Source organism: Eubalaena glacialis, chromosome 1 (genome assembly GCF_028564815.1).
Source record: "Eubalaena glacialis isolate mEubGla1 chromosome 1, mEubGla1.1.hap2.+ XY, whole genome shotgun sequence".
Taxonomy (NCBI): Eukaryota; Metazoa; Chordata; class Mammalia; order Artiodactyla; family Balaenidae; genus Eubalaena; species Eubalaena glacialis.
This window is the reverse complement of record NC_083716.1, coordinates 957,007-982,337: the sequence shown is the minus strand read 5'-3', so window position 1 is coordinate 982,337 and position 25,331 is coordinate 957,007. Positions and strand designations below refer to the sequence as shown.

Here is a 25,331-nt window from a genome sequence, read left to right as displayed (position 1 = left end):
CCCGCCCGGCCTGGCGGGCGCCGGTCTCCCGAGATCAAGACCGGCGTTGGCTTCTCTTCCCGGAAGGCCTGCCCCCCTTCTCCTGTCCCCTTCTGTCTCCTGTCCCCTTCTGTCTCATTGGTCGGCCCTCCTGACTCTGTCCCCAGCTGATACTTCCTTCTCTATGCTCGCTGCTTAGAGACGTTTCTTCCTGAAATATCTTCCATGTTTATTCTCTGCATCTCAGCGTGACTGTCCTCCCCATCAGCTCACTGACGGAAATTCCGCTGGGAGAGTGTTCGCTTTTCAGCTCTGGAAGTCTGGTGGAGGGCACTGGGCTCGGGCCCTCCTCTGGTGGTCTCGCTGGCACGGGCTCCCTGAGTCGGTCAGTCTCCCGGGATGCTGGCCCCTGACACGGGGTCAGGTCGGGGCCCCCCTGCACCAGCTGCTGCCACCCCCGCCGCGCTTCCCGGCCTCGGGTGTGGGCTCCGGCAGCCTTCTCGGCTCCTCTGGGCCTCTTGGTTGGAGAGAGGCAGGGTTGGACCAGGCCCCCAGATCCCGGCCTGGTGTCCCCAACACCGATTTCTCGCCCGGGGGGTCCTGGGGAACCCAAAGCCCGCTGTCCCTGGAGGTCAGCCCCCGTCTGAGGGTGGGAGCCCAGGGCGGAGGCCACCTCCCTCGGACCCCCTTCCCCTCCTCAAGCCGTTCATCTGTTTATTTATTCACTGCTGCTCCCGCGAACAGGCTGTTGGGTAACGTCCTCATTCTACACGACCCGATTCTGGCACGATCGCTCACCGCACTTGTTCTGAGCTTGCTCGGGGGACCCACCTGGACCCCTGCTCGGAAGGCGCTCGGCCCGCTGGCGGGGGGTGGCCCTGCTCCCCCAATGGATTCAGAGTATGTGGGGTGGGGGCCTGCTCTGTCCCGGGTGGAATTGGGGTGTCCGGGTGGGGGACGGCCTCCGTCCCCGTCACGGGTCACCTGTCTCCACTCCGTCTCGCCTCTCCTGCTTTGTCCTCTCCTTCCTTAACCGCTAAGTCACCCCTGCCATGCCTGACTGCCCACGTGGGTGCTCCTGGGACTTCTCTCCTGCCAGACAGCCGGCGGGGGTAGGGAGGAAGAGCCGCCCCCCCCCCACCCCAGGTAAAGGCCGAAACCCTGGGTGGCAGGGACTGTGCTGGGAGGGCGGGGGCTGGCCTGGAGATGTGTCGACCGCAGGCAGTAACGGTGGGCGCCCTGCCCAGGACCTGCTCCTGGGAACCAGCAGCCCGGCGGCCTCGTGCTGTGAGCCACGTTCGCCTGCAGGTGGCGCCTTGGCCAGGACGCAGCCTGGGCACACAGCCCCGCAGGGCCCAGCAGCTGACCTGCCAACGGCCGGGGTGCGGCCACAGCCCCACAGGGCGTCCTCCCACTCCCACCAGACCCCTGCGTCCCGACTGGTACCTGGTCCATGAGCTTGGATTCCTGAGTCCTGGGCCCAAAACGAGTATCAGGACAGGAGGGTCCGGCCCCGTCAGTGGCTGCGGCCCCGTCGCTTCGCACAAGCTGCCTGTGGACGGTCAAGCCCACGGCTGCGCCGTCCAATCGCCACGCACCAGCCACCAGCCAGCCCAGGGGAGTGACCCCTATGGCCTGTCCATGTCTCAGAAGGATGTAGCACAGAGGTGTGGCTGGGACATGGGCCCTCGGCCCTGTGGGTGGAGGTGGAGTCCCAGGTGACCGCAGGTGGTCCTGAGGTGGGGTGCGGACCCCACATGGACACACATCCTGGCCCAGGGATGCCTTGCCTGTTGGCGGGGGCGGGGGGGCCCTCTTGCTGGGCTGAAGGGGGTTAGCAGTGTGTCCTCAGGCACCGGCAGTGCGTCACCCCCTCTGCCCCCTCGGTGTCTGTGCCATCCCCATGGGGCAGGGAGCCCAATGCTCAGGAGGGAAGGAGCAGACCTCGCGGGGCTCAGGGCTGCATGTTGCCATGTGTTTCCAGCCTGCATGTCCCACTGCAGTGTTCTCTTCGGGCCAAGGACGGCTGATGGTGGGCTCCTGGCAGCCTGAGGCACAAGGAGAGCAGGGTTCAGAGGAGAAGCTCCCGCCCCAGCATACAACCATCAGCCTCCATTTCTTCCCGGGGCGGGGGGGCGGCAAGCAAGTAGGAAACGACTCTGGGCCTTTCCAAACCCTGGGGGTAAAGAGCTGCCCCACCCCCAGCCCTGAGCCCCCCCAGCCCTGGGCTCCCTGTGCCCCCAGCCCTGGGCTGGGTTAGGGTCAGGGGGACCTGGGGCACTGAATCCTCCAGGCCTCAGCTGGCACTTGGGCAAGGACACAGGAGGGCACAGGTTACGGGGCCGGTGGAGTTATGGGAAAGCCCTCTAGGAAGCACCAGACCCCCTACCAGGGCCGTTCAGCATCTCCACTGGCCCAGGCTCAATACCAGTGGGGGGCAGATGCTGCACGGAAGACAGCCCAGCTACAGGGGAGAACTGTGCTGGTGGTGGTGGTGACGGTGGTGATGATGGTGATGGTGGTGATGATGGTGATGGTGATGATGGTGGTGATGATGGTGATGACAGTGGCAATGGGGAGGAGGATGAGAGCAGCGAATTCTTACAGACTCATTGCCCGGTGCTTAGTGAAATCAACGCCCTCATCCGGGCCCTACTCTTCTCCCTCCCAGCAGCGGCCGGGCCTGAGATGCGCCATGAGGTGGCCTGGGCCGAGCACCGGGGCCCACCCCGGCTCTCACATCCTTGCGCTCTGGGCACTGGCTCTGGAGAAACCGTGGTTTCTGACCCATGGCTCTGGCCTGCGGTTCCCCTGTGACCAGGCACTCTCGGTTCCATCTCAGAAGCACCTTGCTTTGGGAGAGCTGGTCTGAGCTGCAAGAGACACCCCTGCCAGGCCGCCGAGGAGAGCTCCAGTAAAGGAAGTGGGAGCAGGCCCGGGGAAGGGGTGGGGGGAGGACACCAGCCACCTGGCCGGGCAAACCCAGAACAGGCTGGTGACGGCGACAATGTTCCTTCCGGTCACAGGGAGGCCTCTGGGAGTCTCCCACCTCATGGGAGAGACAGAGGATGACAAAGGCAAAATTACCCTGCGGTGCCGAGCAGGGCTCACGGGCTCTCCCGTGGGTGAAGGCAGTAGGAGGGACGCTGAGCTGGGGTGTGGACGAGTCACCCTGAGAGACTGGGGGGCCGGCAGGGAGTCAGGGAATGAGGGCCAGGCCGCCGTGGGGTGAATCCTGGGGCTCCTCCAAGAACCAGCACAGGACCTCCGGGGGAGGTGGACACGAGCAGCCACTGCCCAGAGCACCTCTGCTGCCCTCCTGCCAGCTCGTGGCCACCCAACTCCACCCTAGTGCGGCGCTGGACGGCCTCCTGTGCCCCCTCCATGCCACCACCCTGCCCATCTGGCCAGACTAGCCAGCCCCAGTAGGCCCGGCAGTGGCTGTGTGCCTGCAGCCAGGGAACGAAGGCTTTAGGGCCAAAGTCCGGAGACCTAGGCAGAGGCTCCTGGCCGAGTTTTCCCTCAGTCGGGGGCAGCTGTCAGTGGGCAGCTGCCGCGGCCCTACCTGTCTGGGGCTGTTCTCTCCAGGATATGCCGGCCTCGCTGACCCGCCGGCACAGGGCTGGCCCCGGAGGGGGCCTGGAGGAGGGGACACCGGGTCAGGAAGGAGGAGGCGGCATGTGGGGGTCAGGACCCAGGATCCCTGGGCTGATTAGGCCCCTCTGAAGGAATCTGTAATTTAGTCTGGGTGTCTGGAAGTTCCCCGGGCCTTCCAGAAACCAGAAAGGAGGCGGGGAAGCCCGCAGGGAGCAAGTGGGTGGGGCTGGGCTGGGAGTGGGCAGGTCTGCCCGGTGAGGTCCTGAACAGATACCCTTTGAGATGCAAATCAATCTCCGGTCAGCTGACTCGTCTTTCAATATCCTCCCTCCTGGAGAAAGGGCTTTAAAAATGGCTTCCATGCTCCCTTAAAAAGTACCAGGCACAGGGCAGGTTGGGGCCCAGGCTGAGAGAAAGCAGGGCGGGCCGCCCTTCTCTCTAGCACTCTCCCCTCTCAGCTCGGTGCCGCTGCCCCCGCCGTGGGAGCTGCAGGGTGGTCCTCGGGCCCCAACCCCGCCCACAGCACACACCCACTGCTGCATCCCCGCCCCCGCAAGCCCAGCGTGTCCTCAGGTGTATCTGTCCTCCCACCGCAAACTGCAACTCCTGCTGATACCTGGGAGTTCCCCGGAAGCCCCCTTCCTCACCTCAACCCCGGCACCTCTCGGAGGGCCCCCTTCTGTGCACTCCCACACCCACCTCTCCAGCCCTGCCAACAAGCCACCAGACTTGTGCTGCCCAAGCGGCCTCGTAGGGCCCCTTCTCCCTCCGGTGGATGCCCGCTGGCCCAAGCATCGCCGCCCCGGGCCCTCTTTCTGGACACCCCCACCTGCACCCAGTCCCCCGTGCACACACGGACACGGCCCACGCGTAGCGCCCCCACCAGCTCCGAGCTGACCCGAATCCCCGCTCCCCGGTGCTGTGTGTCCCCAGTGCCCAGGAAGGGCGACGCCCAGCAGGCATCTGCGGCACGCTGGCGCCTGTGCTGAGCGGGTGGGCAGCCTCTGGCCAGTCCCTCTCCCAGTGCCTGCAGCGGTCCCTGTTGCCTGGCCTTTCTGCTCCAAAGTCAGCCCCGCCCAGCTCTGGAGAGAGGAGGCTGCAAACGCCTGGGGCGCAGACAGCAGTCAGGCCCCCTGGGGTCCGGCAGCCACAGGGAGGGAGCGGCTGGGCTGACCCTGGAGAGGTGTCAGGTGCCCGAGGCCTCCTGGTGGGGTCCCTCTCTCCGCAGGGGAGGTCTGGTGTCTGCTGGAACCCAGGCCTTGCAGGGCACAGGCGCTCGCTCTACTCTCAGGCCTCCCCGGGGGCTGCTTGGGGCCGGACTCTGGCTCATGGGGCCTTGATCCCCAGCCCTGTACAATGCTGGGCGGTGGAGCCCTGCGAGGTCTCCGCGGGCGCCTGGCTCCGCCTGGGCTCCTCTCAGCCGGCTCCCCGCGCGGCGCGGCCGCCGGAGGGCGAGGCCGAGCGGCGCCGCGGCGGCCCCACTGTCCGCGGCGGCGCCGGGGGTGGCGGCCCCGGCGCAGGTCCGAGCCGGGCGGGCCCTGGACGGCTCGGAGGGGCGGGGCCGGCCGGCGGCGGCGGCGGACGGGTCGTCAGGACAACCGACCGCCTGCCGGTCTCCGGTGCCCAGCCGAGCGCAGCGAGCCCGGCTCAGCGGACCGGGCCGGGACGCGCTCGGGGCAAGGTCACTGCAACAGGCTGGGCCCTGGGGGCGGCCCGCGGGGTCCCGAGCCGCGTGCGGGACGCGCAAGTGCTCAGGAAAGTCGAGAGCTGGTACTGGGCTGAAGGCGCGTGGGAGCGGGGCCCGGGCGGGGGTCCGGCGTCCGCTTGTCCCCTCCACCTCCCACTCCCCCCATCAGCGGCCCGGCTGCGTGCGCCGGGGAGCCCCAGTCTCGCTCGGGGAAGGCAATCCTTTCCATTGTGAACTGGCCGCGTGGCGCCCTGGCCCCTCCGGCCGCACCAGGGGTCGCACGGAACCCAATGTTTCCCCGGCTCCCCGGGGTCACGCGACCTAGACTTGTGGACTGATCACCCTCCCTAACCCCGCTGCGGGTAGCCGGGAGCCGAGTGCGCGCCCTCTCGTCACCCAGCGAGGCGCCGAGCACACGGGGGGGTCGTCAAGTGCCCCACGGGGGTCGTCAAGTGCCCCCCCAGGCGGCGAGGTCGAGACTGGGCCGCTGCGGCGGGCCCGCCGGTGTCCCCTCGGCGCCCCGCGTCTCCGCGGCCCGGCCCCGCTGGGCTTCCTGCTCGCGCCGCCGGGACTTCCTCCCCGCAGTGCCCGGGTGGCCACCCGGGCGCCAGACCCGGAGGCGGGGAACCCGGGGACACGGGAAGGGAGGGGGGGCCGGGGCGAGGAGAGGAGAAGACACCCTGGAGCCGGGAGGGGCAGGCGCCCCGGGTGGACCCCCGGCTGGAGAGGAGGGGTCCCTGGAGCCGAGGCCGGGGCAGTTCTCCAGGCGCCGGCTCTCAGGTCCTCTCCGCGGGCGCTCGCGGCCAGCGTCGCCGGGGGTGGAGCGCGGCCCTGCCCCATCCTGCCCCATCCTGCCCGTTCGGTGGGGCTCCGCAGTGCGTCTCCACGCCGAGCGTGGAGGCCGCACGGCCCGGCGCGCGTCTGTGGGCGCGGGTGCCCCGCGCGCCCCTCCCGGCGCCCCCGGCCCGCTCGCGGAGGCCGCCCCGAGCGGAGCTTTGTGACGTCAGGCGGCCGGCGGGCGGCGTCACGCGCGGGGCTGACCCGGCGCGGGGCGGGGGCCGGGCCGGGACGCGGAGCATGGAGCCGCGGGCCGGCTGCCGGCTGCCCGTGCGGGTGGAGCAGGTCGTCAACGGCGCGCTGCTGGTCACCGTGAGCTGCGGCGAGCGCAGCTTCGCCGGGATCCTGCTGGACTGCACGAAAAAGTGAGCGGGGGCGGGGGCGCGGGCCCCGGGACGCCCCCGGATTCCCCTCGGGACACCCCCCCCCCCCCCCAGCGCGCGCGCTGGCCCAGGGCCGGGACTGCTCCGGGGCGGGGCAGCGTGGCGCCGGCGCCCGCTTTCGGTTTCTCCAGCCCCGGGTTCGGGGTGCGCGAGCGCGGCCGCCACTCGGGGGGGAAAAGTGGTTCTCAAAGTCGTCGCGACTTTTCGGGCAGGGGACCGCGCAGCCGGGCGGGAACAGCGGTGGGCGCCGAGCCGGAGCCTGGGCGCGGCGCGTGGAGCCCGAGACCCCGCGCCCACCGCCGCGCCGCCCGGCTGCGAACTCCGCACGTCTGCCATAATTAACGCACTTTTCTTTGTTCAGACTCACTGTTGAATTCGGCTGTCTTCAGAATTGTCATCCGCCGGGGTGGGGGCAGTGGGTTCAGATGCACTGCCGCGCTTGCCCTGTCAGTTACTCACAAGGGGGGGGCGGTGTGTAATGTAATGCCCCCCCCCCCCCAGGAGCAGTCGGGGCTGAGGTGGTTAGGATTGCTAGCGAGCAGTTGTGTCCAGCGGCGGGATTTAAAAACACTGTTTCGGGTTGAGGAGCCCTCGGCAGAACAGGAATGAAAAGATACAAGTTTCAGAGCTGTGCTGAGCTCCCTTCGGGAGCCGGGATTCTCTGCTGGAGGGGTCCCTGGGCAGGCCTGGGGGCAAATCCATCCTGAGAGGCACCTGTGTGCCGGCTGCAAGGATCCCTGCAGCGGGAAAGAGTCTCCTGGATACAGTGTCACATGGTAGTGAGCTGTCGCGCAGATAAATGATTAGGCATTAATCAGGCACTAATGTCTTGAGGCTCAGGCTGGGCCTTATTTTGAACCGGGAGCAGTAAACGGCTCTCCTTTGCAAAGGCCCAACTTTTTCCCTCAGTGGAGGCCAGATTTTGTGCCGGCGGCGGGGGTGTGGCAGGAGAACCATCACCTTTCAACGGCCACTCTGCTGGCATTATCTCCTCATTAGATGTGCCAGAGCCATTTACGTGCAAGTCATGTGATTTAACATACGGCCTCCCAGGTGACTGTCACCCTGCTCTGCGCTGGCTACTGCAGACAGTGGTCCGTGGGACCTGATGACCCTCTGGGGCTGTAGCGTAGCCACTTGGAAGCCGCCAAGCCTGTCCCCTGGGGTGGCTGAGGGTCCTCTGCCACCAGTGGCCACCACTTCCTCCGCCGGCCTAGTCCTGCCTCTGCTCCTGGGTCTGTGCAGGGCTGCACCCCAGCGCTGCCTGCACAACCCTACCTCGCCTTTCCTCCCTGAGAGCGGCCTTGGCAGGAGAGGTCCCCCCACTCTCGTTTTCTGGGCTCCCTGACGCAGGGCAAGGGAGGCTGGGGGTGTCTGCAGGGGCTGCCGGCCCCCTGCCCTTGGTCTCTGCCTCCAGGCAGGGCTCCCGTCCCTACAGACCGTGGCTAACCTGCTGTGGAGATCTGCACCGCCCCACCCGCTTCCCCACCCCCTCGTGGAAGGAAGCAGGCTCTGCTGGGATCCCAGCATGGGAAGTGGCAGCTGTAGGACGTGTGGGCGGCAACCCTGCCGTGGCCACATAAGGCTGTAACCGGAGCCGCCCACAGAACCAGGCGCTGGGCCTCGGTGGGCACAGCTCTGCCCAGCAGCTCTTCTTTCTGACTTGAGTGGGCTCCCCCCGCCCGCCTCCGGTCCTTGAAGAGAGCCTGAGGAGAGACCTGGCCTCTCTCAACCCCTCCGGTGTCTGAGGCTTGGCCCCCAAGCTGCCCCTGTCCCTGCCCACCCCACCTCCCCTCTGCGGGTCACCTCCAGTTTCATCCTGATCCCAGTTTTCTACCATGATATTATGAGTTGCAACGCTCATGTTTACAGCCGGCTTGTCGGACAGGGTCCAGAGGCAGCTTACGACCTGGCCTGGGTGTTTCTGGCAGAGGGGCCCGGCCTCGGGCCTCGGGGGTCCGCAGCACCGACCTGCCTCCCCGGGGGCCGGTTTCTCCTCAGGGCCCACTCCCCCTACCCCATACGTCACGGTGGCAGGGCCGGTCAGTGAGGCCCCATCCCGGGTGTGGGCACTGACAGGCGGGCAGAGCAGCTGGGGGCTCAGATTGCAGGCGCCTGCCCACCTCCTGGGGCCTGTGGGTCCCAGGGCAGCAGGCCAGTGTGCCTGCGGTGCCCCAGCCGGGAGCAGACCAGTCACTGCCACGTGTCAGCACTTCTCGAGCTCGTGGGCAGACCCCGGGGGCCTAGGAGAACAGAGGGGTCCCCCGGGACCTGGGGCAGCAGCACCCCTCCCTTGGTGCTCTGGGAGCTCTGGGCTGAATGTCTGTCTGTCCACGGAGGCCAGGCTGAGGTCCCAGCAGGCGCTCGGAGCCGCCGGGCCAGTGCCGAGCCTTGAACCTGCTGACAGGCTGCTGTGTGATCTGAAGCAAGACCCTTGGCTGCTCTGAGTGCCTGTGGCTCCTGCATCCACATTCATTCATTGAGCACCTACTGTGTGCTGGGAAGTGGCCTTAAGTCCCTGGCATAACTGCTGTGGTGCACGGTCCTCCAGTATCTCCGGCGGACGGTGTTCGTTCTGACACATAACGATGCAGATGGCCCCGGCCTGCCCTGACCCCACAGCTCCACTCTCCAGGCTGGGGTGCGGGGGGGAGGCCTCTTGTGGGTGATTTGGGGGTGGACCTCTGGTTGAGGACCTCAGGTGGGGTGGCCCAAAGACAGCAAAGTCTCCGAGTGCTGAAGGGATGGTCTCCCGGTCGGTGGGCATGAGGGCCAGCTGCCTGTCCGGCCTGGCCAATCCGAAGCCTCCGGCCTTGACCTCTAAATGCGCGTTTTGTAAACTTCCCCAGCGTGAGTCACCCAGGGTGTCGTTATCACACAAGACTCCGGGGCCCCTCTACTGCAAAGGTTGGGTATGGGCCTTTGGGACCCACACCCGCCCGGGGGGCTTGGGACCCAGGCTTCTGGAGACTCAGCTGGCCAAGAATCCCAGCCACGGCCCGTCCCTGGGCAGGAGAGCACCCCTGCCCCATCCCGGACACACCTGTCCAGGCCCCACTGGGCTCGTCCTCCCTGCCCTTGGGGAGCTGGAGGGACTGAGAGTGCCCAGTGCATCACAGGGTGGTATGACCTGCAGCCAGTGGGCAGCTGCCTCACAAAGGGACCTGGCCAGCATGGCTGGTCTCTGGAGCTGCTCCACGGAGGGGGTGGGGGGCGTGGGCTGGGGGCCTGGCCTTGTGCTCCTGGGAAGAGGGACGCAGTCACCTGAGTCTTATTGGAATGATGCTGATGGTTCTTCAGCCTTTGGTCCAGGACTCTGGGGGCCAGCTGTGGCGGAGACCCTAGGTTGACACCCACGGGGGAGGGGCAGGGTCCCACGGGGGAGGGGCAGGGTCCCACGTGTGGCCCTGGATGAGGGGCCACTCTGGCGTCCAGGCTGCAACTCCCCGTGTCATCCTGCTTTCCGCAGCTCCCTGAGCAGAGGTGGACCTCCGCACAGCAGCCTGACACCCACCTGCCCCTCCGCTCGCTCGGGGCTCCAGCCCTGCGGCCGTCTGTCGGCAGGGCTTTGGGAGAGGGAAACGGCCACCGTGTATTTTCTAAACCAACGCTGGGGCGTACAGCCCGGCCAGCCGCAGGGTGGGCCTCGCCTCGGGACCCGGGCCTGTCTTGGGACTGACTGCAGGCTCTGCCCACAAGGTACCTGCTGCGGGAGGCTGCCCTAGGCACCTGGCCCTGGGCTTTGGCCCCCGGGATGTTTCTGTTCCGGAGCCACGTCTTCTCACCTCTTTACAAGACACCGGGGTGGCCTTTCCCCGTGGGAGGACGAAGAAGGAAGGTCCAGGGCAGATGGGGACCTGGCCGGGGCCAGAGGCTGCCAGTGGGCACCAGAGACGCTTGGGCTCCAGGCCTGCCGAGCTGGGAGGGCGGGGGTGGGTGCAGCGTGGAGCGGGGGTGGGGAGGCCGCGAGCTCTGGCAGGCGGCAGGGCCCCTCCTAACCATGGGCCCGCCCAGGCCCGCTGCTCTCGGAGGGGCGCTAGGCTGGAGGCACAGACGAGCCCCAGGGACGTGTGGGATCTGAGGCTCGGCCACTGGTGTCCCACCGAGGACTGCAGGCCAGGCCGCTTCTCTCTGGGTCCCTGTGTCCATGCCGGTGACCATGCCCTCACCTGGGCAGAGCGGTGGGTGACCCTGGGGACTCTGTCTCCTGTTCCCTTAGGGGCAGAACTGCTCTGCTTTGGGGTCTGATCCCTGTAAGCCTCCTGGCTGAAGCTCCCTGTGCGAACTTCTCGCCCGGGCTCGGTCTCCCCAGCCTCTCCTCAAAGCGCAGGCCATCTGCCCCTCCCCTAGCTCCCCAAGGACGCGGTGCTGAGGTTTGCACAGGGCCCCTCGGGTTTCTGCGTGGGCACGTTGGCTGGCCTTGCGCTCCCTGTCGAGGCTGGGCCAGGCCCTGGCTCTGCCCGTGAGTCACCACGGCAGGGCCCCGTGAGTCCAGACCTTCCGCACCGCAGAGGACAGGACAGTGCGGGCATCTGGGTCCCTCGCCCTGGACCTGGCAGGCCATCTCTCTGGCTCCAGGGCCACCCCAGCCCTCTGCCTGCCAGGGCCCTGCAGTATCACGTGTGGGGCTCTGCCAGGCCGGCCAGGGCCTCTGTCCCTGGGTGTAGGCCCACGTGGGCACAGCCCGGCTTCTCCAAGGGGCCCGGCCCCGTGGTCAACCCACAGGCCGCAGTCGGGCCACGCCTTGTGCCTGGGGGTCCAGCAGGCACCCCTCGGCGGACAGGTTGCTGAGGTCCTTCCCAGAGAGAGTGGCCTTGGCTGGAGCCATCCCCGCGCCCAGAGGCAGCAGAGCTGGGGCACAGGCACGGACCCCGCCTGTCCCCCGACCCGCTGGTCTCCCTGGTCTCCCTCAGCTTCACCGTCCCATCCGAGAAATGGGAATGGTGATGACGGCGCCTCACGGGGCTGTAGACAGAGGACCTGCTCTGGTCTGCAGCCCGGCAGCCAGGGTCCCGCTGGCCCTGTTTACCCACCGGCAGGCGTGGGTGTGGCCTGGGCAGGGCGGCAGCTCTGGGAAGGAAGTGTCCGAGTCACGGGGCCCGCCGTGGCAGCCGCGGTGCCATTCCACCGGGCCGTCTGCAAGGAACCTCCCCCTCTAGGCTGCAGCCCACAGCCCCGTGGGCAGAGGGGGCATGCATACCAGGGCACTGCTCACAGCCGACGCCGCCTCCCAGTTTGATCTGCCTGGGTAGGGCGGTGTCGACTGCCAGACCCTGTCTGTGTCTGGTGGGTGCAGGCCCAGCCCACCCAGGGGCCCACAGCTTAGTGCTGTGGCTCAGGTCAGGGCCTGGGTCTCTGGCCGTCCTGAACATGCAGAGACTCCCTGAGGGTTGTGTGTGATCAGTGGGGCAAAAAGCTCCCTGAAGGGGCCACAGCTGCAGAGTCTTCGGGGCCACCTGTCCCCCGCCTGTGTGTGCAGAGAGGTGGCCGAGGAGACTGCAGAGCCCCCGGGCCGGCTGGCCGAGGGCGCAGGCCAAGCCTAGGAGGGTCCTGGAGGGCAGCTGGGTTGGGGGGTGGGGGAATGACGGGAAAGCGGCTGCCCAGGGGTCCTGCTCCTGGGGTCCCTGGGCCCCAGCTGGCAGGAGGGGCTCTGCACCAGCACAGGCAGGCTGACTGGGGGCGCAGGCCGGGCTACTGGGGGGTGAGGAGCAGAGCCCGAGGAGGGAATACGGGCTGAGTCCTAGCGGGGTGACAGCCCAGGGGCCTGGGAAGGTGGGGCGGGGTGCAGATGAGAGGGGGCTGTCGGAGTGAGCCCCCAGTTCATGGCCTGGGTGCCTGTGAATGGTGGGCAGGAAGTGGGTTTTGGGGAGGCCTTGGGAGCAACCCTCCAGCCCCAGATGTGTGGATCTAGCCTGGTGTGTGGGCTCCCTGGGGCATGTGTGTGCACACGTGTGTGGATGCACGCTTGCGTGCATGTGCCCGGGTGTAGTTTGCCAAATTCTCAGCCTGTTCTGAATGCCCACGAGGGGCTTGTTGAAGGGAATGAGCCAGGTGTGGGGTCCAGGGCCCACTCTGATGCCTGGGACTCGGGTGAGGTTTGGTGACACACCAGCCTGTCACGCCCCTGGGTGGGGGCTTGTCGCCCACACCTGGACACAGGCAGACTTTTTCCGTGAAGGGCTGGTGGCCATGTGGTGTCTGTCACAGGTGCTCAGCAGTGCCGCAGGGGCCCTGCGCGGGCAGTGGGCGCGGCTGTGTGCCAGTCACACCTGACTTACAAAACCTGGTGGCTGACTTGGCCTGGGGGCCGTGGGGTGTGGAGCCTCTGTGCCCAGTGCCCGACCCGGGGCTGGTGAGAGGGTGGCTGACAGTCAGGGCATGATCCTGGGGCCCCCTTTCCCACCCCTGAAAGTCTCCGCCCATCCTGGTGTGGAAATCATACACGCCTGCTTCCCGTGGTGGCTGCAGGAGCCGTGAGACGCACTCCGCGTGCGGCCACCGCTGACAGACGTGGTCTGTGGTTCTCGTTGTTGCCATTGGTTGGCTGGGACATGGGGGCCTGTGGCTGCGGGGGCCACAGTGGGTGCGAGTCGGGTGGGAACGGCTTGGTCCTTCCAGGGAGAGGGGCCCTTGAAGAGCCACATGCCCACGGGTGATGAGGAGGGGGGAGGGGAGGGATCGCAAGGGCTGCCCCCCACCCAGCGCAGAATCCCACCTCACAAGGGACCAAGTCCCCTACTGCTGGCCCGTGGCTGGACGCTCCCCCCCAGGCTGGCCCTACTGCCATCTCTCTCTCTCTCTTTCTGTACCCCTCCCCCTCCCCTCTTCTCCCTCAGTCATGGTCACAGGTCACAGGTCAGCCGTCTGAATGAGCTGCATCCTCCATGGCCAAGCAGAGGGCAGGTGGCCGTGGCCCTGGTTTGCTGGACCCTGTAGATGCAGAAGTCATTTTTGAGAAATGACTTCTTTGAGAAACAGCAAAGCTCACTTATCTTTTCTACTCTGATTGAATTACACAAGGGAGGGAGACACTGAGGTACAATATTCTAATCCTCGTTTCTCTTAACTTGGCTCAAGTCTGTTCTGTGCTTAAAAGTGAAAACTAACAGCTTTTAGCTAAAACAGTCTTACAAATTAAATCGCATGTGTTTGAAGTTATGTGTGTCACCGCCAAAGAAAGGTGTAGCCTGTCTGGGCTTGGCTCTCCTTACTTGGAGCAGCGTGCTCTCCTGTGGCTCCGAGCACACCTTGCTGATCCGATGTGGCTTCCCGACATTCCCAGCATGGGGCCTGGGGGTGACGGTCGTTGGCTCTAGAAGGGCGCTACTCCCAAGCCATGTGATGCCGGGACACCTGAGTGGAGGCTGCTGGCCCCGAGCTTCCTGGGGAGAGAGTCCCGACTGGGGGGCCCCGGAGGTGCCGGCCACACGCTCAGGCTCAGCTCTGGGTCCTCGCGGGAGGGGGGGCCTCCTGCTTTCTCTGGCCACTTCCCATGGGTCACGTGGCCTTATCGGTGCCGCCTGGCCCACTCTGTCCTGGAGCTGGAGGTCCTCAGGGAAGGGGCCGGGAGTGCTGGCAGGAGGGGTGGTCCTTCCAGGTCGTGGTGGGCAGGGGCGGCCTGAGTGACACCCTCACCTGAGAGCCATGGGAACAGGTGGGCCCAACTCAGCATTCAGGAGGGAGCGGGCTCACTCCCAGGCCCGGGGCTCTGGTTTGGTGGCTGACCCCTGTCCTTGCTGGGCCTGGCCACGAGTGGCCCCCACCCCCAGACACACATCCGGCACCCGGGACCCCGGTCCTATGGGCTGTCCTGGGACTGGGGGTCCTCCCAGGGACACACGTGGGGTCTTCCCTCTGGGAGTGCTTCCCTCAGGGAGGAGGGGCCTGAGTGGGTGAGGCCTGTGAGCAAGGGCCGCTGGCCACACGGCAGGCGGCCCCCCGCAGGCCAGGTCAGGCCCGTCCCAGGAGCCAGACCCCGTCCCCAGGCTTCCTGGGCCCCAGGCCTGCACCGGGTCCTGGGAGGCCTCCAGCTTCGAGCCCACGTTCCCCATGTTGCCACGAAGTGAGGTGTGGATGCTCAGTGCCTGTCGGGCCGACGGTCTCCATGCTGGTCGCTGGTCGTGTGACTTCAGAGAGCACAGCCCGCAGCTGGGATGCCCCCGGGGCCCGTGCTGGGGTGCTTGCCTCTGTTAAAGCCCGGAGATGCTGCTGGGCCCTCCGGGAGTGGGGTCTGCTTGCGGCGGGGCCCTCCCTGTCCTGACTGTCCCTTTCTGTCTCCCCACCGCCAGGTCCGGCCTCTTCGGCCTGCCCCCGTCGGCTCCGCCGCCCCAGGCCCAGGACCCGCCTGTCAACGGCTGCCACGGGCCGGCCCCCACGGAGGGGGACACAGAGGCGATGCAGCTGGGGACAGGCCCCCCGCCACCTCCCAGTGGGGACCAGGCCCCTGAGACCGCCAACCCCGAGCCGCCCCCGCTGCCTGCCGGAAGCCTGCCCCCGTTCCCGCCCTATTTTGAAGGCGCCCCCTTCCCTCCCCCGCTCTGGCTGAGGAACACGTACCGGCAGTGGGTGCCGCAGCCGCCCCCCCGGGGCATCAAGAGGACACGGAGGCGCCTGTCCCGCAACCGCGACCCTGGCCACCTGGCCCTGAGTCCCATCCGCCTGCGGCCCCGCCAGGTGCTCTGTGAGAAGTGCAAGAGCACCCTGAGCCCCCCGGAGGCCAGCCCTGGCCCCCCGGCCACCCCCCGGCCGCGCAGGGAGCCCCGAAAGCCCGAGGACCCCGACGGTGGAGGCGACGCCACCGCCAAGAGGAGCAAGAGGGAGAGGCGGCAGGAGGCGCGGGCCCGGGTCCCCCGGAGCCCGGTCATCAAGATCTCCTACAGCACGCCCCAGGGCACCGGCGAGGTGGTGGAGATCCCCTCCCGCGTGCACGGCTCACTGGAGCCCTTCTGCCCCCCGCAGGCCCCGCCCGGAGGCCCGGACCCCGAGGTGCCCAGGGACAGGCCACCTGCCGGGGCCCCTGCCTCCATCCCCAAGCTGAAGCTGACACGGCCCCTGCCCCCCAGCGCTGCCCCGCCGCCCCCCAAGATCCGCCTGAAGCCCCACCGCCCGGGGGCTGGCGAGCAGGAGCCCGTCTACAGGGCTGAGCTGGTGGAGGAGCTCAAGGGCTGTGGTCGCGGCCCCCGGGCCGGCTCGCCCGCGCCCCTGGCTGACAGCTCTGCCCGCTCCGGGCTGGCGGACTCGTCTTCTGGAAGTTCCGGCGAGGACGACGACTGCAAGGGGTGTCCCCGAGGTGAACACGGGCGTGACGGCCTGGCTTTTCTCGCCGCCTGCCCCCAGAGAACTGGCTGTGCCAGCGTGTCGGTGTGGAGCAGCGACAGCCTGGACGAGTCCAAATCGTCCAGCTCAGAAGTGACGTCACCAGACATGTGTGACCTCTCGTCCGGCGACGGTGCGTCTGTGCCGGCCTCGTCCAAGGATGCGCGGCCGACGGTCCCACCCCTGACGGTCAGGCTGCACACGCAGAGCGTCTCCAAGTGCGTTACCGAGGACGGAAGGACCGTGGCCGTAGGGGATATCGTGTGGGGTAAGGTTCATGGTTTTCCTTGGTGGCCAGCACGTGTCCTGGACATCAGTCTTAGTCAGAAGGAGGACGGGGAGCCCTCCTGGCAAGAAGCGAAAGTCTCATGGTTTGGTTCTCCAACTACATCGTTCTTGTCTATTTCAAAACTCTCCCCTTTCTCTGAATTTTTCAAACTGAGATTTAACCGTAAGAAGAAGGGGATGTATCGGAAAGCTATAACAGAGGCTGCCAATGCCGCCCAACACGTGGCCCCGGAAATAAGGGAGCTCTTAACCCAGTTTGAAACGTAACTCGGGTTCCGACCAGGTGAGTGTGTGCGTGGAGGGCGGCCTCTCTCCGGCCGTCCCGAGCCTGTGTCTGCGTCTGGGCTGCCCCTCCGCCCTGGGCCTCGGTGAGCCAGGGGGACGCGAACGCCCCTGGCCATCTGGCCCGCTGGTCCGAAGGGGGCCGTCTGGACGATCGCCCCACTTGCTGGCAACATTGTCCAGCTTTTCGATTCACAGAAGAGGTGCTTGAAAAGCAGGCGAGTCGTCGGCCACCTGTTCAAAGAACAGAGCTAGTTTGTGTTTTGCGGCCGTCTTGCAAAGGACCGTAAAAGGTCTCCTTGCTCTTTCATTTCCCTTTGGAGAAAGGAGAGGGTTTTAAAGATGGCGGCTTTGACGGATGGGGCGGTGGTGAGCGCAGGGAGGGGCTTCCTCTGTTACCCACTCTTCCCAGGCTGCAGCCGGGGCCTCCCTCCCTCCCTCCCCCACCCCCACCTCCTGCTCGCAGGTGCGTCCAAGGGTCTGATTTTGCCGGAAGGAGGAATGTCACCGAGCTGCCTGCCCTCGGAGGTAGCGCCTATGGCCCAGCGCTGCTTTTCTGCTGCCAGTGGGGGCTCCCCTCCGTCAGCCGGCACGTGGGTCCTGGACATTGGTGCCGGGGGCTCCAGGCTCCTGGTGGCGGGGCCGGTGCTCTGGGATCTGTCCCTGGGCCAGTGCCTCGCCCTCCGTCTCTGCCCCCAGGAGACCTTTGGAAGATCTCCAGCCACAGGCCTTATGGAGCCTTTGTGGGGCTGGGGGTGTCACCACCTGGGGTTGGAAGCATCACCTTGTGCCGTTGCCGTGTCACCAGGTGGGGTGGGGCATCACCGTGTGGCATGTCTGGTCACCTCGTGGGATGTCAGGAAACGGCCGAGGGGCTGAGGGCGTCTGCCGTGAGCTTGCCCTGGGCCCCGAGATGCAGGGAGATGTGGGCGTGTTCTCATCTGATGGCTGCCACCAGCTCTGGTCCCTGGGCAGTGGGGTGTGTCCAGCAGTCACTGGCGCTGGTGGTCACTCTTCCCAGTTCTGACTGCCCTCTCTGTCCTCCCCTGGTTGGTCCCGGGCGGGCCATGGTCCCCCGAGGCTCCAGGCCGCCTGGGTGGACCGGAGGGGACATGACAGGGTCCCCTGTGAGGGGCAGCCCGTGGCGGCAGTGCTCTTCCTGGCTCCGTGGCCTCGTGCCCACGCCCACAGAAGGAGCCGGCATGGCACGGGGGCTGGCCCAGAGGACGAGCTGGGCTTCTGCCTTCGTCTCCGGACCCTCAGGTGACCTTGTCTGGCCTGGCTGTCCTGCTCACCCACCTGTCTGTGCCAGTTTCCCGGGTGACGCGAGTTTTCAGGGCTGGGCAGGGCCAGCTCATGTGGCTGGGGAGGGGCTTTGTGGAGTGCTGGTGCCCGCTCCCTGCTGTGCCGGGCGCAGCGGGGTCCTGGGATTGAAGAAACAGTGATGAGGGGCACGTCTGGGCCGGGGTCCCTGACGAGGCTCCTGAGGCCTTGTCCCCACCCCTCCCCCACCTGCTTCCCACGTCACCTCCTGCATGGCTCCCCGGATTCCGGGCACGAACTTCTCCTGTTGGGGACCAGGCACATCCCCCATCAGTTCTGGCCTTCGTGTTGGGGCGTGGGCATGGCGCCGACCTGGTGGCATCCAGGCAGCTAGGGTCTCAGGTGAGGGCGGCCAGCTCACCTGAGGGGCAGCGGTCCAGGGAAAGTCCAGATGCCCTGGCATCGGGCTTCCTGGGGCATCTCACTGCTGTGGCCAGGCTTAGGGGCACCCCTGGCTGCGGCCGCGTCCCGCTGGCCTGGGGACCACCCGGGGGGCCGTGCCTCTCTCTGTGCCCTTCCGCTCCCGGCCCCGCCCCTCTGCTCACAGGGCCCAGCCCGTCGTCTTTGGCCTGGTGTCGGGCAGCTCGCCCACGTGCCCCTGCTGTGGGCAGAGACAGCCCCGTGGGTTCAGGGCTCTGCAGGGCTCTGCGTATCAGGAAGCAGAGGAGGAATCTCGCCAGACGGGTTTGCCTGCTGTGGGGGCCTGTGCCCCCCGCCCCCGCAGGGTGTGGAGCTTTGGGAGCGTGGCGGGGCGGCCTGGATCCTCTCGGCGCCAAGGCACCAAGTGGTTTTGGCTGATGGGCTTTTGGGTTTTGTTTTTTGAGGCTTAAAGACTGAGCTGAGGTTTGTGCCAGCCAGGTGGCTGATCTGCTGGCGTCAGCAAGCCGGGGTCTCGCGCTCAGGTGGGGTCTGCGGTCTCCTGGTGGACAAGTTTGCTTTCAGGTGTCAAGTGTCTGGGGAGCAGCCGTCCAGGCTGCTCCTTGAAGGGGAGGCTGGGAACTGCCCTCACCGGGGAAGGTGGGCTTCCCCAGGCAAGCTGAGGGCTGCGGGGCTGGTGCAGGAGGAGGGTCCCGGCAGAGCTTGTGTGAGATGCTGGTGGCAGTGCCCCATCGTGGTGCTGAGGTAGGGGCCAGGGTCACCAGCACCCGGGCGCGTCCTGGGAGGAGGAGGGACCTCCCGGCGGGCGTGGGCTCCCCGGGCCCCCCACGGGAGGGCTGGGAGGCTGGCACAGGGGCCTGGAGCTCGGCCGGGAGGCCTGCTGGGGAAGGTGGTCCTCCAGGCCCCACCCACCGGCCACCCCAGGCTGGCCCAGCTGACCCTGCAGCCACCTGAGGACGGCTGAGGCGGTGCCAGGAGCTCCTTGGGATTTGGGGTGTCCGTGCTTCCCCGCAGGTGTCAGGAGAGTCTCAGCAGATGTGGGGCTGGGCCCCTTCCAGGGACGTGTGCCCAGCACCTCTTCCCCGAGAGACCCTGCCTCCTTTGCAGGGCTGCTGGAGGCTTGGCTGAGAGGTGGGTGCCCATGCGGACGTTGTGAGAGTCGCCGAGCCGGCCTGGGGCCTGGCGGCCAGGGCGCTGGGGAGAGGCCAGCGGGGCCTGGCTGGGCACAGAGGCTCTGAGCAGGCACCGCCCCTAGGGTGCTCGTGTGCTCCAGCGGGGCGCATCTCCCGAGGGCTCCGGACCCTGCCCTGGCCCCAGCAGGCTGGCGACTCTGAGCCTCATTTCCCCATCTGTCTCCCGGGTAGGGCCTGAGTGAGGGGACTTGTCTGCAGCCGGCTTTCTGGCTCTGCTTTCCCAGGGGTCCTCCCATGTCCCCCTGGGGGTCCTCCCATGTCCCCCTGGGGTGGGGCCGGGGTTGTGCTCCTGACTGGATGGGCTGGGAAACTCCTGCTGCCCACCGGTCAGGGGGGCGAGGGTCCTGCAGGTGGGACAGGGATGCCCTGAGTGCGGGGCTGGCCCCCCAACCTGACAGGTGACAGCGACTCCTCCCGGGGGTGGTGTGACCCCAGGGCCTCTTCCTCTCAGACCTGGTTACGTGCTTCTTCTCTCCCCACCCACCCACCCACCCACCCACCAAGGGATCGGCCTACCAAGGACTGAATGCTCTGCTGGATGGGGGACAGAAGTGTGCACAGTCACCGAGGCCCTTGTCTGGGGGGCTGGGGAGAGGGCTGTGACTCACAGTCCCCAGATTCGTGCATAATCACGCACAGGAATGTGCTGAGGGGGGGACAAGGGCCTCCCAGCAGAGTGTCTGGTGAGGAAGCTGATTTGGACTGGGCGTCTGGGAAGGCTTCCTGGAGGAGGTGACATATAGCTGAGATTAGAACAGTGAGCTAATCATGAGCTAATAGGGTGGGGATGAGCATCTGAGGATGCAAAAGGAGCAGCATGTGCTGGGGCCCGTGGCAGAAGGAAGCTGGGCATGTCCTTAGGGGTGGGGAGAGGCCCAATGTGGGCCTGGTGGCCTGAGGCCCCAGCTGTCGCCTTATTCTCAGAGTAGAGGTGCCATGGGAGAATTTCAAGCAGAGGGTGGATGGTCCTGTGCTCTGGGACAGCAGTGTGGTAGGGGCCCGGAGGCTGGAAGGATGTGCCAGAGGATGGAGGCTCAAACCAGGATGGGGCATCAGAGGGCCACGGGGAGCAGGGGGCAGAGGTCCAGGGGATGGGCTGGACTGCTGGGCTCTCCCAGAACTCGGGGACTGCCATGCCCCTCGCCGGCCGTGGAGGAGGTACTCTGGTTGCCGGCATCTGAACGCCTGGGTCTCGGCTGGGAGGAGTCTCGGGGTCCAGCCTCAGAGGAGCCTTGGGGCCGAGTGATGGATTCGTGGGATGACGTGGGTGAGGACGAGGCCGTGGGTGAGGACGAGGCCGTGGGTGAGCACGGATGGGCTGGGGCCTCTCCCAGCCCGTGGGCACCACCCAGGTGAGGGCAGGCAGTGATGGAGCCGTCCGTTACCGGGTGCACGGTCACTGGGAGCGCCCCCCGAGGGCCTGGGAGGTGCGGGGATGGGTGCCCCGGTGTCCTGGGAGCCGTGACAGCTCAGAATGCCACCCAATGTCCCAGCCTCTCAGCCCAGTGGGAAATTAACAGGCCCCGTGTGAGCTGGGAGGGTCCAGGGCTGGGGCCCAACCTCCCGTGGAACCGCAGGGGCCCTGGCCCCTTCCCTTCCTGCCTGAGTGGCTGGGCTGCTGGCCAGCAGGGAACTTTCGGGGCTCACTTCGCGGGCAGCTCCGAGCACTGGGTTTTTTGGTTTCCCTGAGTGGAGGGCACCCTTGGGGTGAGCCTCGTCCCCTATGAGCTTCCTGTGGCGCTGGTACAAATGACCTCACGCTGGGCAGTTGGAAACAACAGAAATCTCTTCCTACGGTTCTGGAGGCCAGAAGCCCGAAGTCAAGGTGCCAGCAGGGCTGTGCTCCCTCCGAGGCTCCAGGGGAGGGTCCTTCCTGCCTCTTCCAGCTCCTGGGGGCTCGGGCGCTCCCGGGCCCGTGGCCGCGTCACCCAGCCTCTGCCTGCGTGGTGGCGGGGACCCCTCTGCTGTGATGCGTCCCCCCGCCTTCCTCCGTGAGGACCCTGTGAGGCGTTCATGGGCCACCTGCTTGGCCCAGCCTGATCTGCTCGTCTCAAAGCCCTCATTCCATCACACTGGCCGCACCTGTCCCACGGAAGGTGACGTCCCGGGTTCCAGGGCTGGGGCCCCACTCGCCCACTGCGCCCTCCGCCCACTCAGCGGGCCCGTGTGGGTCCGTGCACAGCACGTGCGGGGAGGCCGTGCACACGGGCCGGCGGCGGCACCAGGGCCGCTTTCGGCTTCACAAGGTGACTCTCCCGGGAAATAGAGACATCCGCGGGAAGCCAGCCGGGACCCGTGCCGCCCGGCTGCTGGCGGCCGCCCGCCCCACCCCGCCCCGCCCAGGAGTGCTGACTCGGCGTCCGGTCCCCAAGCGGAGGCGTCCAGATCCTGTCTCCAGGGGCCACTTCCCTCTTGTGCCTCTTCTAGAACGGTATCCTCGAGGCGAGTGCCCCAAACGGGCTTTTCTCTCTTCCAGTGCTAAATAAAGATGTACTTCTGCTTCTCAGCTGACTTCCGCGTTGCTTTCAGGGAGCTCAGGTCCTCTGTGAAGGTTGTAATTATTTTGTTCCAGAGGAAACTAAGGCCTGTAATTCCGAGGCTGCTGCAGGGGCTCAGGTCCCGCCCCCTCCCCGCGGCCTCCCCAGGTGGGTGCGCGGGGACACACGCCCGGTGTGTGCAGTCGCTCTGCTGGCGTCCCTAGCGGGGGCGGGACTTCTCCCAGCCTGGGGGAGGGGCTGCGGGCCCCCTGGGCTGGGCCTGCCGGGCCCAGTGCTGCCCCCCCGACTGGTGAGATGCCTTAACCACTCTTTGCCAGGGGTCCCCACCGCCAGCTCCAAATACTCGGCCCTGTTCCTGTCCTGCTTCTTCCCCGCTGGACGGAGCACCTACCCCGAGGTCGGAGGTCCCAGAGCACACGGGGAGGGGCCCGAGCTCTGCGCTCCTGCGCCATGGGATTGGGGTGCGACCCCTCCACGGGACGGTGGTCCCTCAGCTGCCCGTCGGGAGGCCCTTCTGTCCTAGTGACCTGATCAGCTCCTTAGCCATCCTGCAGTAACACTTTGGTCACCTTTAGATGCGGTCTTACAGAACAGACGGACGAGCGTCTGAGTCGGTTCCCAGCACCTTCCGGAGTGACCAGCGTGTCTGTCGTAAACATGGTGGACTCCTCTCAGTCCCGGCGAATGTCCTCTTTGATGCCCAGATCGTCCCATTGCTGGCCATGGGCTCATCGGCTCATGAGTCCGCCTGACGACCACAGCGGTCTCTGGCAGCGGCCTTGCTTTCTGCCAGGACTCGGGATTCTGGGTCACCGTGGGCATTTCTGGCCCAGACCCAGGGTCAGCCGTTTCCCGAGGAGTCCCGGGTCCTCTCAAGGGGACTGGTATCTAGCCGCCATCCTGCCTGGGCGCGAGGGGTGCCGGCTGCTGGGGTCACACTGTTTCCAGGTGGTTTCTTAGGCTTTGCAGTTAACAGACCTTGGAATTTCTTTCAGGAGAAAAGAAATCATGACTTCACACTGATTTTTCTAATTCAGATTTTTGACTTCTTCAACTTTCGTATTTGCATCTTTATCCCCTTATACTGAAGATCTTGGTTCTTAGCGATATTAGCACAATAATTTTACGTGCAAAAGTTAATATATGTCAAATATTTAATATATGTAGACTACATCACGTATGTAATCGTTTCAGACAGTGATGCCGCCAGCTTGCCCGTGGGCCTACACCAAGCTTTGTTTGCAGGCCTTTTGTCCCTGGGCTCTGGCCCTTCGGGGGACACGTCAAATTCCTGTTTCAGAGTTATCAAGACAGCGCCCCCTCCGTGGTTGTCATGACCACAGGCACCGTTAGGGTCACTGAGTTCCTTTTTTCGTTCCATCTGTAGAGATTCCTTTACATTTTGATTCCGTGCACATTTCCAAGGGTCCCAAGAGAGCCTGAGCATCGTCCCGGCCCCTCCGTGCTGACCTCCTCCTGCGGGCCTCCTTTCTGCCGTGTTCGCTTGTCCTTGTGTTTGCAACGGAAGCAGACACGCAGGGCGCCCCTCCCCAGCTCTCAGCTCCATGTGGCAGAGCTGCAGTGCCCGCCCACTCTGTGCCCGGTGGCCACCTCCTCAGGGACTCTCTCCTGGGCACCCCACGTACGGCCGTGACCCCAAGGAACCCCCAGAGCTTGGGATTCTCCATCCCCGCATCTTTGTTTGTCACGGCTCCTTCACAACCCACTCCTTCGTTCTTTGCTGTTCTGTTTGGGGTCTCCCCTTCGAGGAAGTAAGTTCCTGCACACCCAGACCCACGTGCTGCCTGGCACACGGTAATGCACACGGGGGCCCGGCCTGCTGGGGGCCTGGGCGCGGCCCTCCCCCGCCCTGCCCTGCGCCAGGTTCATGGCACTCTGCACGCTGGGCTGCACCGCCAGGAGGGGGCCCGTGGCGCCCTGTCCCACAGGTGGGGAGACCGGTCCCCAGGGAGGCACAGCCAGGTTTGCTCCCAGGCCAGGTTCTCCCCTGTGCATCCGGCAGCCCCTGGCCCTGGAGAGGCAGAGCCGGATGCCTGACGCGTGCCCCCCCAGCGCCCTCAGCACCTCGGGCGAGGGGAGCTGCTCCGCAGCTGTGGAGGAGGGGCCTGGGAGGATGGTCTGGCTCTGGGTGGGTTGGCATCTGCCCCATCGTGTCTCTGGGTTAAGAACCCTGAGCTGGAGGTGTCCACACCCGGTCTACACAGCAGATCTGGATGGAGGGGGCAGCGCTGGCTGAGAGAAGGGGCTGCCTGGGCCTCTGGACCAGGAGGTGGGCCACGTGTCAACCCTCTGCGTATCCTGGGGAAATGACGTCAACAACAGCTTCCCAGCACTCCATCCCGGAGGAGCTGGCGCTCCTGGGAACTGTCCCCTTCCCCTCCCTGTGTCTGGGCCAGGCTCTCACCAGACCTGATGCAGTCTGGGTGTGGCTGAAGGGACCACGGGACCAAGCGGGTGACTGGGGAGGTGGGTGCTCGGGGGCCATGGCCAGCGCCTTGCTGGTCTCCGCTGGGTTGAGGGAGTGGCTTTTCCTGAGCCGCGCTGGATGGCCCTGTGTGCGTGGCCCGTGGAAGGTCGTGCGCCCGCAGGGCTGCCGTGGGCCACCTTCCCAGGTGGCATCAGCGATGCCAGGCCACAGCCGCCTTCCTTTGCTTCCTTCTTCGTGAGGCTCCGTGGTTCTCACTTCCAACGGTGGCTGCTTTCTTTGCACGTGAGACACTGACGTCACCGCATTTCGGAAAGCTGTGGTTTGGGGAACAGGCCTTGTCCGTTCTGGTCTTGTGTTGAGCTCAGCGGCCTGGTGATCATCCCGCAGCCCAGGCCCTGTCGTGGAGGGAGGGGAGCCCCGCATCCCCCCATCTTCTCAACAGGCGCCCGGTTTGCAGGCAGCTTAGCCCCGTGAGGGAGCTGAGCCTGGGGTGTCTGACCGCCCTGTGTGGGGAATGGGCTGGGGGCCGCTTTCCGGGCTGGAGACGCCAGGTTGGGATGTACTGCTGGGAACCCAGGGTGGTGTGGCCTCTGCGCCACGGCACCCTCGTGGGGAGACCCGGCTCAGGTGTTGCTCACGAGGTGCATCGGCGTGGCCCCGTGCTGGAGGCGCCCTCCCGCTGGGTGCCCTGGTGCCTGGAAGCTTCCCGGTTAACCTGCTTCCGGCAGGCAGGAGGCGGTGGGGGCTGCCGGGGGAGCCATGTTCAGTGCAGGTGGCGTTCGCCTCCCAGTTCGAGGGGGCTCCGGCATCGTGGCTCCCCCCTCAGACACCTGGGCCCCCGGGCAGCTGTGGGACCGCATGGCCTGCCCCTTCCGGTCAGGGCTGGGGCGGACCTGATCCCTGGGGTGCTGGCCACGGGAGGCGGGGGACGCTGGGGCGTCGGGGGTGGGACCTTCCAGGACCCAGGCTAGAGGGAGCGCCACCTCCAGGGATGTGAGGGCAGGAGGGGCCTCCGGGCCAGGACTGGGCTGAGCGGCACTGGGGCGATTCTTGGGGAGGGAGGAACTGGGGGGAAAGGGGTGAGGAAGCCTTGCTGGGCAGTGGAGCTGGTTCCTAGCCAGT

The 25,331-nt window shown here is 66.5% G+C and overlaps 2 protein-coding genes across 4 annotated transcripts in view; one reads left to right on the top strand and one right to left on the bottom strand.

The window, feature by feature from the left end:
- Nucleotides 1-208: 208 nt before the first annotated feature.
- LOC133085660 (uncharacterized) lies at nt 209-4,118 on the bottom strand. Its single transcript, XM_061182830.1, has 5 exons — nt 4,022-4,118; nt 3,545-3,618; nt 1,924-2,027; nt 1,426-1,531; nt 209-496 (listed from the first exon to the last, which is right to left on the bottom strand). The coding sequence occupies exons 1-5, from the start codon at nt 4,116-4,118 to the stop codon at nt 209-211; spliced, it is 669 nt and encodes a 222-aa protein (XP_061038813.1).
- Nucleotides 4,119-5,211: 1,093 nt separating this feature from the next.
- PWWP2B (PWWP domain containing 2B) overlaps nt 5,212-25,331 on the top strand; it is a 32,294-nt gene continuing 12,174 nt past the window's right edge. Inside the window, exons 1-2 of one of the 3 annotated variants that reach the window (XM_061183002.1) lie at nt 5,212-5,257; nt 14,772-16,369. In XM_061183002.1, coding sequence (XP_061038985.1) covers nt 14,878-16,353 — 1,476 coding nt within the window. In that variant the 5' untranslated portion in view covers nt 5,212-5,257; nt 14,772-14,877 and the 3' untranslated portion in view covers nt 16,354-16,369. Of the gene's footprint in view, nt 5,258-6,328; nt 6,466-14,771; nt 16,370-25,331 lie in introns of those variants that run through there. The other 2 variants (XM_061183011.1, XM_061182992.1) reach the window with 2 other exon arrangements.

What these genes read in the sequence shown, in the direction of transcription:
- LOC133085660 (XM_061182830.1), bottom strand. Translation starts at nt 4,118, where the DNA reads ATGCAGCAGTGGGTGTGTGCTGTGGGCGGGGTTGGGGCCCGAGGACCA. An exon ending in GCAGCCCTGAGCCCCGCGAG is followed by an intron (nt 1,532 to 1,923) that starts GTCTGCTCCTTC and finishes GACCGTCCACAG; the next exon opens with GCAGCTTGTGCGAAGCGACG. An exon ending in AATCCAAGCTCATGGACCAG is followed by an intron (nt 497 to 1,425) that starts GTACCAGTCGGG and finishes TCTCCAACCAAG; the next exon opens with AGGCCCAGAGGAGCCGAGAA.